At 45.7% G+C, this 12016-nt stretch overlaps 3 protein-coding genes across 3 annotated transcripts; all 3 read left to right on the forward strand.

Annotated features, from left to right (window-relative positions):
• Positions 1–475: 475 nt before the first annotated feature.
• LSM04_008223 (Peptidase M8) lies at positions 476–1414 on the forward strand (the record flags this gene model as incomplete). Its single annotated transcript, XM_067339294.1, has 1 exon — positions 476–1414. The coding sequence occupies one exon, from the start codon at positions 476–478 to the stop codon at positions 1412–1414; it is 939 nt and encodes a 312-aa protein (XP_067188155.1).
• A 3664-nt stretch (positions 1415–5078) lies between these two features.
• LSM04_001112 (Peptidase M8) lies at positions 5079–6017 on the forward strand (the record flags this gene model as incomplete). The annotated part of the gene is made up of 1 exon (XM_067339373.1): positions 5079–6017. The coding sequence occupies one exon, from the start codon at positions 5079–5081 to the stop codon at positions 6015–6017; it is 939 nt and encodes a 312-aa protein (XP_067188140.1).
• A 3666-nt stretch (positions 6018–9683) lies between these two features.
• On the forward strand, positions 9684–10622 carry LSM04_003672 (Peptidase M8; the record flags this gene model as incomplete). The annotated part of the gene is made up of 1 exon (XM_067339384.1): positions 9684–10622. The coding sequence occupies one exon, from the start codon at positions 9684–9686 to the stop codon at positions 10620–10622; it is 939 nt and encodes a 312-aa protein (XP_067188143.1).
• Positions 10623–12016: the final 1394 nt, after the last annotated feature.

Below are 12016 nucleotides of genomic sequence, written 5' to 3' on the forward strand. Positions count from 1 at the left end.
CAGTGGTTATTTGTGGATCTGCGATAAGAAAACTATCCTGAATAAAGATCGGAAAACCAACCTGATGGAGAAAATCATTCCAACTGCAGTCAAACTGCACGCCGATCGTCTGCTCGTTGACCGCGAGAGTGAGCCGTTGGTTATCCCTCCATTTGAAAGCGGTGCTTGCAGCCTTCTCACTGTTCCTGAGACCCACAGAACGAAAGGTGTTCCCAATGCTGACATGGTACTGTACGTGGCCGCGAGGCCTGGAGGTCCGCTTGGTGCTTACTGTGCTAGTTTGTCCTCTGGTCGTCCGATTGCTGGTCTCCTGAACTTTGTTCCATATCCGTCAGTAAGTCCGCGACTCAGCGTCCGCCATGCTGCGCACCATATTGGACACGCACTTGGGTTCGAATACGAGCTGATGAAAAAACTCAAAATGACCTCCACCATCACTGTGCGTGGTGTGCAACGAGAGGTTGTGAGCTCGGAGATGACAAAGAAAAAGGCACGGGAACACTACGGCTGCGATAATCTTAAGGGCATGGAACTGGACTATAAAAGCTCGTTGAAACATGTGGCATCCCTGTGGTCCTGGCGCAATGCAAAGGACGAGTTGATGAACTCTGCAAATGCGGACGCTGGTGGCTACTACACAGCTTTGACGATGGCAACTTTCCACGACATGAAATTTTATTCTGCCAACTGGGGAATGGAGGAGCCGATGAGTTGGGGCCATAAGGCGGGATGTGGTTTCATTGAAGGGAGTTGCCTCAAAGACGAAAGCGTATCAAATTACCCGAATGCGTTCTGCACTGGGAAGAGGGTGTACTGTTCCACTGATCACTTCGCACTTTCTAAGTGCGATGATACTCCGGATATAAATACAGACCCAAAGAGCCCTTGTCCCATCCTCCTTTCACCTGTTGAAGTGGATTCCAGTGGACATTTTCGCTCTTCTGCCTGCACTGAGTTGGGGAACAGTGGGTTTCCTGACTTCTTGACTGGAGAGAACTCGATGTGCTTAAGTACGGATGATTACGATATAAAGGAGGATGTTGTACCACTAAAAATGAGCGGTGTGTGTGCACTGGTGTCGTGTGATGAGAGCCATCGTAAAGTGCAGGTGAAGTACAAGGGCAACGACCGGTGGCACGACTGTCCTGAAGGCAAAAAAATAACAGTGGAGACTTCTGCTTCACTGAGCTTTAAAACAATCACATGCCCCCAGTACACCGAAGTGTGCACTATTGCCTTCAACGGCAGCAGTCGGCTTACAGTGAACGATCCATCCGGTCATCCGACACCCCCTTCTGGTGGTGCGAACGGTGGTGGTGGTGGTAATAACAACGTTGGCGGTGATGGTTGTGCCACTGTTGCTCCCATCGCCTTGGCAGCTGTTGTCCTCATGGTTATCACGCCAATGCTGTGATTGTGAGCAGTGTCAGAAGCCGTGCTTGCAACGTGCAAAGAGCACCAGCGTGTCGTATAAGAAACTTCTCGAAGAGAAAGAGAGAGATTGGACATACAGTGGTAGAGTAAACGGAAACATGTTGGAGGAGACGTAGAGCTGTGTGCATAACAATTTGACTCTTTTGTAATGCTTGAATACTTTGAAAACATCTCTTCTTTTCCTATTTATCTTTTTCTCTTTCAATGCCATTACTTAAGGTTGCACACCAATACCTCCTCACAAAGAGTTGTACAACGCGCTCCGAACTCGAAAGAGAGTTTTTAAAAACCCACCCACCCGCAACCAAAAAGAAGTTTTAAACATATTTTTATATCTCGTTGGTCAATAGATTTTATTTTTAAACGTTTTTACTTTCGAAAAGGTTTTATTTTGATTATTTTCAGGAAAATAGATAAATAAATGAACATATAAAATAATAAACAAACCAATATTACTTTCAAATTTTTTGTTTTTCAATCACAGCCCGGGTGTGCGTAGGCTATAAACCATCCCGCGGGCGAGAATAGCATTAGAGCAGCGAAGATCCCGCAAAACAAAAAAATTATTTTACATCTCAACACTCTCATTTTTTCTTTGTTTTTCACAGAGAGTGTTATGTTTTTTTGTTTCTTTTTTTCCCACTGAAGTTTTTCTTGGCGCCCTTTATATATAAGAATAAAAAGTGCAGCAGCCATTGAAATACCTTTTGTTGTATTACCATTAAGTGTTTAATTTTGGGTACCCTTTTTATATTTTGTTTTTGGAACCATTAAATTTACTTTTGTGGCGCACTTGTTAAAACTGAAAGTGCTAATGCCATTGAGATACTTTTTATTTTATTACCATTAAGTTTATTTTGAAATACCTCCAATAAGGTTCAACGGTCCGAACACCTGGATTGAATAATAATTTGATTGAAAAGGCCAGGGTTCGATGTCCGGAATCGCTTGAGGCTCCATTAAGAATTATTGAGTGTCTTCGGCGTGGAAGGGTGTGGGAGCGTTCTTTCCAACCCCGAGAGCTAAAGTACAAGCCACAGAAAGCGAGAAATATCTTTAGTATTTCCCCGTTAATGATGTGCTGATGTACTGGCCTTATCGGCAAACGTTGTTTCTCAGTTTGACATGCAGTACCACTTGTGCAAACACGTTCTTCCTTTCCTCTTCTTTTCTTCTTAGTAAAACGACAATGGTCCCACGCCACGCCATGGCATTGTGACGCAGTAACGTCATGTGCTCGGCGTCAAATGTATTCAAGTCATGGTGAACCAATAGTTACCTCTACAGTACCCGTGTATATGCATATGCTTCTGTTTTCGTTTTTCCTCCCTCTGGACAGGTGACAACAATGTCCACACTTTATATATTGTTTGTTTTTACCTGGATCTATCGGAGAGGGCATTCGATGTATGTGATCTTTGAGTACGGCATAAAGCAATGCCATTTGAGGTGTGTTTTTTCCTTAACTGGTACTATATGGGAGCCCGTGTCGTCATGTAGCAGTGTAGAAAGGGCTGTTGATTGTACTAGGTGATTTTCCATTCCGACAGTAACCTTTTTCAAGGTTTGGTGTGTTTAGAAGGGATACGGTTTTCTTTTGTTTTTATGGGTGTGTGTGTGCACGCTGATGTTAATTGTTGTGTGGGAAATAATCTCCGGTGCGGAGTGGCATCCCTATTCTCTCTACCAGTGAATCTCCTTTCTATTGGGGGTTTGTGGGTGGTGTTGCTGCTGCTCTGTTGTGGTGTGCTCGTGTCGTTGGTGCATTTTCTCGTGGGTAGTCGTCTTTTGCTCACTGTGTGTGTATATGCTTCTCTTGCGCGTTTCTCTTTTTCGTTTTTTTTTTTGCTGTACAGACCATGTAGCGCAAGAATGAGTGGACATGACCCCGTGAATTGTTCGACCCGTGAGTTTTCTATTTTGCAGTGGGGTTTTGCTAAATCGCATGCCTCCTTGCAAAAACCCCAAGAATAGGTCTTTGTACCGGATTTAAGCTGCCTTCTCAATGTGGTGTAGTATGTTCACGCCGATGGTGTGTGTGCCGGTGTCGTTCCAGGAGTCGTACGATGCGTACGCGTTTTTGTTTGCGATGATTGCGGCTGTACCGATGCACGTGTTGGAGGTGCAGCTGGACCTGATGTTTGCCGGCGGCAGCGCCCCGGCCCCACCAGTGGAGCCTGTTGAAAAGCAGAACATCACTGGAAGTGCGGAACGTGCGTCTGTTTGTGCTGACGAAGGGGGCTGCGGCGGGCACCGCAGTCACGGTGTTCTCCTCGTTGCGGAAGGTGGAGCGCAGCGTATCACCTCAGCCCTGTTGATGGGGTTCGGTGTGACGTGGACACCAAGGTGCTGTTTCTGGCACTCTCATTCCACCAGCTGTTGGGGAGACTGTCGCTGATCCTCGACGCCGTATACAGTGAAATTCTTCTATGCCTGACCCTTTATGCTCGTGTTGAATGATTTCCTGGAGTGCCTGCACGTATGGCACGGTGGTGTGGATGCGACGTGGTGCAATCTTTTGGGCGTTGCGTGCGTGGCCTGCAGTTATGAGATGGATGGTGGAGAAAATAGTGTAGGCAAATGGGAGAAACTGTGACCCATCCCGTTATTCGCTCTGTCGCCTGCGGTGAAGTTGTGGTGTTCTGAGCACCCAAGACATATCCGTATATGTATATATTTATATATATGTTTATTGTAGTTTTAGTTTAAATTGCTTTGTAGTGCATTGCCGTACTACGACTACTTCGGAAGATAATATAATTTCACCTTCTCTTTCTTTCTTTATTTGCGCCAACTTCTATAGACTGTTTTACGCAACTCTATTTTACACCGATCACAATAACTTGCAGGTTATGAGTAAGGCAACGCGTCCCTTGCTGCTTCTGCGGCGCCGACCACTGCTTCTCATACTGCTGCTTCTGTGCTGCGCCAGTGTGTGTGTGGCGTGGGATGACGTCAAGCAGCGGTTTGTGTTCGAAGAGATGATCAACAAGACCGGCAGACACTCGGCTGGTGTTGTGCGGGAGGTGCCCCGCAAGGGACAGAGTGGCGTGCAGGCGTACACCGTCGCCACATCTAAGCGGAAGCTGATCCGCATCGTGACGTCAATGAAGGACTTGGAGGATGGTACGAAGTACTGCGTCAATGAGGGTGACCGTGTAACAGATTTCAGTGGTTATTTGTGGATCTGCGATAAGAAAACTATCCTGAATAAAGATAGGAAAACCAACCTGATGGAGAAAATCATTCCAACTGCAGTCAAACTGCACGCCGATCGTCTGCTCGTTGACCGCGAGAGTGAGCCGTTGGTTATCCCTCCATTTGAAAGCGGTGCTTGCAGCCTTCTCACTGTTCCTGAGACCCACAGAACGAAAGGTGTTCCCAATGCTGACATGGTACTGTACGTGGCCGCGAGGCCTGGAGGTCCGCTTGGTGCTTACTGTGCTAGTTTGTCCTCTGGTCGTCCGATTGCTGGTCTCCTGAACTTTGTTCCATATCCGTCAGTAAGTCCGCGACTCAGCGTCCGCCATGCTGCGCACCATATTGGACACGCACTTGGGTTCGAATACGAGCTGATGAAAAAACTCAAAATGACCTCCACCATCACTGTGCGTGGTGTGCAACGAGAGGTTGTGAGCTCGGAGATGACAAAGAAAAAGGCACGGGAACACTACGGCTGCGATAATCTTAAGGGCATGGAACTGGACTATAAAAGCTCGTTGAAACATGTGGCATCCCTGTGGTCCTGGCGCAATGCAAAGGACGAGTTGATGAACTCTGCAAATGCGGACGCTGGTGGCTACTACACAGCTTTGACGATGGCAACTTTCCACGACATGAAATTTTATTCTGCCAACTGGGGAATGGAGGAGCCGATGAGTTGGGGCCATAAGGCGGGATGTGGTTTCATTGAAGGGAGTTGCCTCAAAGACGAAAGCGTATCAAATTACCCGAATGCGTTCTGCACTGGGAAGAGGGTGTACTGTTCCACTGATCACTTCGCACTTTCTAAGTGCGATGATACTCCGGATATAAATACAGACCCAAAGAGCCCTTGTCCCATCCTCCTTTCACCTGTTGAAGTGAACTCCAGTGGACATTTTCGCTCTTCTGCCTGCACTGAGTTGGGGAACAGTGGGTTTCCTGACTTCTTGACTGGAGAGAACTCGATGTGCTTAAGTACGGATGATTACGATATAAAGGAGGGTGTTGTACCACTAAAAATGAGCGGTGTGTGTGCACTGGTGTCGTGTGATGAGAGCCATCGTAAAGTGCAGGTGAAGTACAAGGGCAACGACCGGTGGCACGACTGTCCTGAAGGCAAAAAAATAACAGTGGAGACTTCTGCTTCACTGAGCTTTAAAACAATCACATGCCCCCAGTACACCGAAGTGTGCACTATTGCCTTCAACGGCAGCAGTCGGCTTACAGTGAACGATCCATCCGGTCATCCGACACCCCCTTCTGGTGGTGCGAACGGTGGTGGTGGTGGTAATAACAACGTTGGCGGTGATGGTTGTGCCACTGTTGCTCCCATCGCCTTGGCAGCTGTTGTCCTCATGGTTATCACGCCAATGCTGTGATTGTGAGCAGTGTCAGAAGCCGTGCTTGCAACGTGCAAAGAGCACCAGCGTGTCGTATAAGAAACTTCTCGAAGAGAAAGAGAGAGATTGGACATACAGTGGTAGAGTAAACGGAAACATGTTGGAGGAGACGTAGAGCTGTGTGCATAACAATTTGACTCTTTTGTAATGCTTGAATACTTTGAAAACATCTCTTCTTTTCCTATTTATCTTTTTCTCTTTCAATGCAATTACTTAAGGTTGCACACCAATACCTCCTCACAAAGAGTTGTACAACGCGCTCCGAACTCGAAAGAGAGTTTTTAAAAACCCACCCACCCGCAACCAAAAAAGAAGTTTTAAACATATTTTTATATCTCGTTGGTCAATAGATTTTATTTTTAAACGTTTTTACTTTCGAAAAGGTTTTATTTTGATTATTTTCAGGAAAATAGATAAATAAATGAACATATAAAATAATAAACAAACCAATATTACTTTCAAATTTTTTGTTTTTCAATCACAGCCCGGGTGTGCGTAGGCTATAAACCATCCCGCGGGCGAGAATAGCATTAGAGCAGCGAAGATCCCGCAAAACAAAAAAATTATTTTACATCTCAACACTCTCATTTTTTCTTTGTTTTTCACAGAGAGTGTTATGTTTTTTGTTTCTTTTTTTTTCCACTGAAGTTTTTCTTGGCGCCCTTTATATATAAGAATAAAAAGTGCAGCAGCCATTGAAATACCTTTTGTTGTATTACCATTAAGTGTTTAATTTTGGGTACCCTTTTTATATTTTTTGTTTTTGGAACCATTAAATTTACTTTTGTGGCGCACTTGTTAAAACTGAAAGTGCTAATGCCATTGAGATACTTTTTATTTTATTACCATTAAGTTTATTTTGAAATACCTCCAATAAGGTTCAACGGTCCGAACACCTGGATTGAATAATAATTTGATTGAAAAGGCCAGGGTTCGATGTCCGGAATCGCTTGAGGCTCCATTAAGAATTATTGAGTGTCTTCGGCGTGGAAGGGTGTGGGAGCGTTCTTTCCAACCCCGAGAGCTAAAGTACAAGCCACAGAAAGCGAGAAATATCTTTAGTATTTCCCCGTTAATGATGTGCTGATGTACTGGCCTTATCGGCAAACGTTGTTTCTCAGTTTGACATGCAGTACCACTTGTGCAAACACGTTCTTCCTTTCCTCTTCTTTTCTTCTTAGTAAAACGACAATGGTCCCACGCCACGCCATGGCATTGTGACGCAGTAACGTCATGTGCTCGGCGTCAAATGTATTCAAGTCATGGTGAACCAATAGTTACCTCTACAGTACCCGTGTATATGCATATGCTTCTGTTTTCGTTTTTCCTCCCTCTGGACAGGTGACAACAATGTCCACACTTTATATATTGTTTGTTTTTACCTGGATCTATCGGAGAGGGCATTCGATGTATGTGATCTTTGAGTACGGCATAAAGCAATGCCATTTGAGGTGTGTTTTTTCCTTAACTGGTACTATATGGGAGCCCGTGTCGTCATGTAGCAGTGTAGAAAGGGCTGTTGATTGTACTAGGTGATTTTCCATTCCGACAGTAACCTTTTTCAAGGTTTGGTGTGTTTAGAAGGGATACGGTTTTCTTTTGTTTTTATGGGTGTGTGTGTGCACGCTGATGTTAATTGTTGTGTGGGAAATAATCTCCGGTGCGGAGTGGCATCCCTATTCTCTCTACCAGTGAATCTCCTTTCTATTGGGGGTTTGTGGGTGGTGTTGCTGCTGCTCTGTTGTGGTGTGCTCGTGTCGTTGGTGCATTTTCTCGTGGGTAGTCGTCTTTTGCTCACTGTGTGTGTATATGCTTCTCTTGCGCGTTTCTCTTTTTCGTTTTTTTTTTGCTGTACAGACCATGTAGCGCAAGAATGAGTGGACATGACCCCGTGAATTGTTCGACCCGTGAGTTTTCTATTTTGCAGTGGGGTTTTGCTAAATCGCATGCCTCCTTGCAAAAACCCCAAGAATAGGTCTTTGTACCGGATTTAAGCTGCCTTCTCAATGTGGTGTAGTATGTTCACGCCGATGGTGTGTGTGCCGGTGTCGTTCCAGGAGTCGTACGATGCGTACGCGTTTTTGTTTGCGATGATTGCGGCTGTACCGATGCACGTGTTGGAGGTGCAGCTGGACCTGATGTTTGCCGGCGGCAGCGCCCCGGCCCCACCAGTGGAGCCTGTTGAAAAGCAGAACATCACTGGAAGTGCGGAACGTGCGTCTGTTTGTGCTGACGAAGGGGGCTGCGGCGGGCACCGCAGTCACGGTGTTCTCCTCGTTGCGGAAGGTGGAGCGCAGCGTATCACCTCAGCCCTGTTGATGGGGTTCGGTGTGACGTGGACACCAAGGTGCTGTTTCTGGCACTCTCATTCCACCAGCTGTTGGGGAGACTGTCGCTGATCCTCGACGCCGTATACAGTGAAATTCTTCTATGCCTGACCCTTTATGCTCGTGTTGAATGATTTCCTGGAGTGCCTGCACGTATGGCACGGTGGTGTGGATGCGACGTGGTGCAATCTTTTGGGCGTTGCGTGCGTGGCCTGCAGTTATGAGATGGATGGTGGAGAAAATAGTGTAGGCAAATGGGAGAAACTGTGACCCATCCCGTTATTCGCTCTGTCGCCTGCGGTGAAGTTGTGGTGTTCTGAGCACCCAAGACATATCCGTATATGTATATATTTATATATATGTTTATTGTAGTTTTAGTTTAAATTGCTTTGTAGTGCATTGCCGTACTACGACTACTTCGGAAGATAATATAATTTCACCTTCTCTTTCTTTCTTTATTTGCGCCAACTTCTATAGACTGTTTTACGCAACTCTATTTTACACCGATCACAATAACTTGCAGGTTATGAGTAAGGCAACGCGTCCCTTGCTGCTTCTGCGGCGCCGACCACTGCTTCTCATACTGCTGCTTCTGTGCTGCGCCAGTGTGTGTGTGGCGTGGGATGACGTCAAGCAGCGGTTTGTGTTCGAAGAGATGATCAACAAGACCGGCAGACACTCGGCTGGTGTTGTGCGGGAGGTGCCCCGCAAGGGACAGAGTGGCGTGCAGGCGTACACCGTCGCCACATCTAAGCGGAAGCTGATCCGCATCGTGACGTCAATGAAGGACTTGGAGGATGGTACGAAGTACTGCGTCAATGAGGGTGACCATGTAACAGATTTCAGTGGTTATGTGTGGATCTGCGATAAGAAAACTATCCTGAATAAAGATAGGAAAACCAACCTGATGGAGAAAATCATTCCAACTGCAGTCAAACTGCACGCCGATCGTCTGCTCGTTGACCGCGAGAGTGAGCCGTTGGTTATCCCTCCATTTGAAAGCGGTGCTTGCAGCCTTCTCACTGTTCCTGAGACCCACAGAACGAAAGGTGTTCCCAATGCTGACATGGTACTGTACGTGGCCGCGAGGCCTGGAGGTCCGCTTGGTGCTTACTGTGCTAGTTTGTCCTCTGGTCGTCCGATTGCTGGTCTCCTGAACTTTGTTCCATATCCGTCAGTAAGTCCGCGACTCAGCGTCCGCCATGCTGCGCACCATATTGGACACGCACTTGGGTTCGAATACGAGCTGATGAAAAAACTCAAAATGACCTCCACCATCACTGTGCGTGGTGTGCAACGAGAGGTTGTGAGCTCGGAGATGACAAAGAAAAAGGCACGGGAACACTACGGCTGCGATAATCTTAAGGGCATGGAACTGGACTATAAAAGCTCGTTGAAACATGTGGCATCCCTGTGGTCCTGGCGCAATGCAAAGGACGAGTTGATGAACTCTGCACATGCGGACGCTGGTGGCTACTACACAGCTTTGACGATGGCAACTTTCCACGACATGAAATTTTATTCTGCCAACTGGGGAATGGAGGAGCCGATGAGTTGGGGCCATAAGGCGGGATGTGGTTTCATTGAAGGGAGTTGCCTCAAAGACGAAAGCGTATCAAATTACCCGAATGCGTTCTGCACTGGGAAGAGGGTGTACTGTTCCACTGATCACTTCGCACTTTCTAAGTGCGATGATACTCCGGATATAAATACAGACCCAAAGAGCCCTTGTCCCATCCTCCTTTCACCTGTTAAAGTGAACTCCAGTGGACATTTTCGCTCTTCTGCCTGCACTGAGTTGGGGAACAGTGGGTTTCCTGACTTCTTGACTGGAGAGAACTCGATGTGCTTAAGTACGGATGATTACGATATAAAGGAGGGTGTTGTATCACTAAAAATGAGCGGTGTGTGTGCACTGGTGTCGTGTGATGAGAGCCATCGTAAAGTGCAGGTGAAGTACAAGGGCAACGACCGGTGGCACGACTGTCCTGAAGGCAAAAAAATAACAGTGGAGACTTCTGCTTCACTGAGCTTTAAAACAATCACATGCCCCCAGTACACCGAAGTGTGCACTATTGCCTTCAACGGCAGCAGTCGGCTTACAGTGAACGATCCATCCGGTCATCCGACACCCCCTTCTGGTGGTGCGAACGGTGGTGGTGGTGGTAATAACAACGTTGGCGGTGATGGTTGTGCCACTGTTGCTCCCATCGCCTTGGCAGCTGTTGTCCTCATGGTTATCACGCCAATGCTGTGATTGTGAGCAGTGTCAGAAGCCGTGCTTGCAACGTGCAAAGAGCACCAGCGTGTCGTATAAGAAACTTCTCGAAGAGAAAGAGAGAGATTGGACATACAGTGGTAGAGTAAACGGAAACATGTTGGAGGAGACGTAGAGCTGTGTGCATAACAATTTGACTCTTTTGTAATGCTTGAATACTTTGAAAACATCTCTTCTTTTCCTATTTATCTTTTTCTCTTTCAATGCAATTACTTAAGGTTGCACACCAATACCTCCTCACAAAGAGTTGTACAACGCGCTCCGAACTCGAAAGAGAGTTTTTAAAAACCCACCCACCCGCAACCAAAAAAGAAGTTTTAAACATATTTTTATATCTCGTTGGTCAATAGATTTTATTTTTTAAACGTTTTTACTTTCGAAAAGGTTTTATTTTGATTATTTTCAGGAAAATAGATAAATAAATGAACATATAAAATAATAAACAAACCAATATTACTTTCAAATTTTTTGTTTTTCAATCACAGCCCGGGTGTGCGTAGGCTATAAACCATCCCGCGGGCGAGAATAGCATTAGAGCAGCGAAGATCCCGCAAAACAAAAAAATTATTTTACATCTCAACACTCTCATTTTTTCTTTGTTTTTCACAGAGAGTGTTATGTTTTTGTTTCTTTTTTTCCCACTGAAGTTTTTCTTGGCGCCCTTTATATATAAGAATAAAAAGTGCAGCAGCCATTGAAATACCTTTTGTTGTATTACCATTAAGTGTTTAATTTTGGGTACCCTTTTTATATTTTGTTTTTGGAACCATTAAATTTACTTTTGTGGCGCACTTGTTAAAACTGAAAGTGCTAATGCCATTGAGATACTTTTTATTTTATTACCATTAAGTTTATTTTGAAATACCTCCAATAAGGTTCAACGGTCCGAACACCTGGATTGAATAATAATTTGATTGAAAAGGCCAGGGTTCGATGTCCGGAATCGCTTGAGGCTCCATTAAGAATTATTGAGTGTCTTCGGCGTGGAAGGGTGTGGGAGCGTTCTTTCCAACCCCGAGAGCTAAAGTACAAGCCACAGAAAGCGAGAAATATCTTTAGTATTTCCCCGTTAATGATGTGCTGATGTACTGGCCTTATCGGCAAACGTTGTTTCTCAGTTTGACATGCAGTACCACTTGTGCAAACACGTTCTTCCTTTCCTCTTCTTTTCTTCTTAGTAAAACGACAATGGTCCCACGCCACGCCATGGCATTGTGACGCAGTAACGTCATGTGCTCGGCGTCAAATGTATTCAAGTCATGGTGAACCAATAGTTACCTCTACAGTACCCGTGTATATGCATATGCTTCTGTTTTCGTTTTTCCTCCCTCTGGACAGGTGACAACAATGTCCACACTTTATATATTGTTTGT

Source organism: Trypanosoma melophagium, assembly GCF_022059095.1.
Source record: "Trypanosoma melophagium isolate St. Kilda chromosome Unknown ctg39segment0, whole genome shotgun sequence".
NCBI lineage: Eukaryota > Euglenozoa > Kinetoplastea > Trypanosomatida > Trypanosomatidae > Trypanosoma > Trypanosoma melophagium.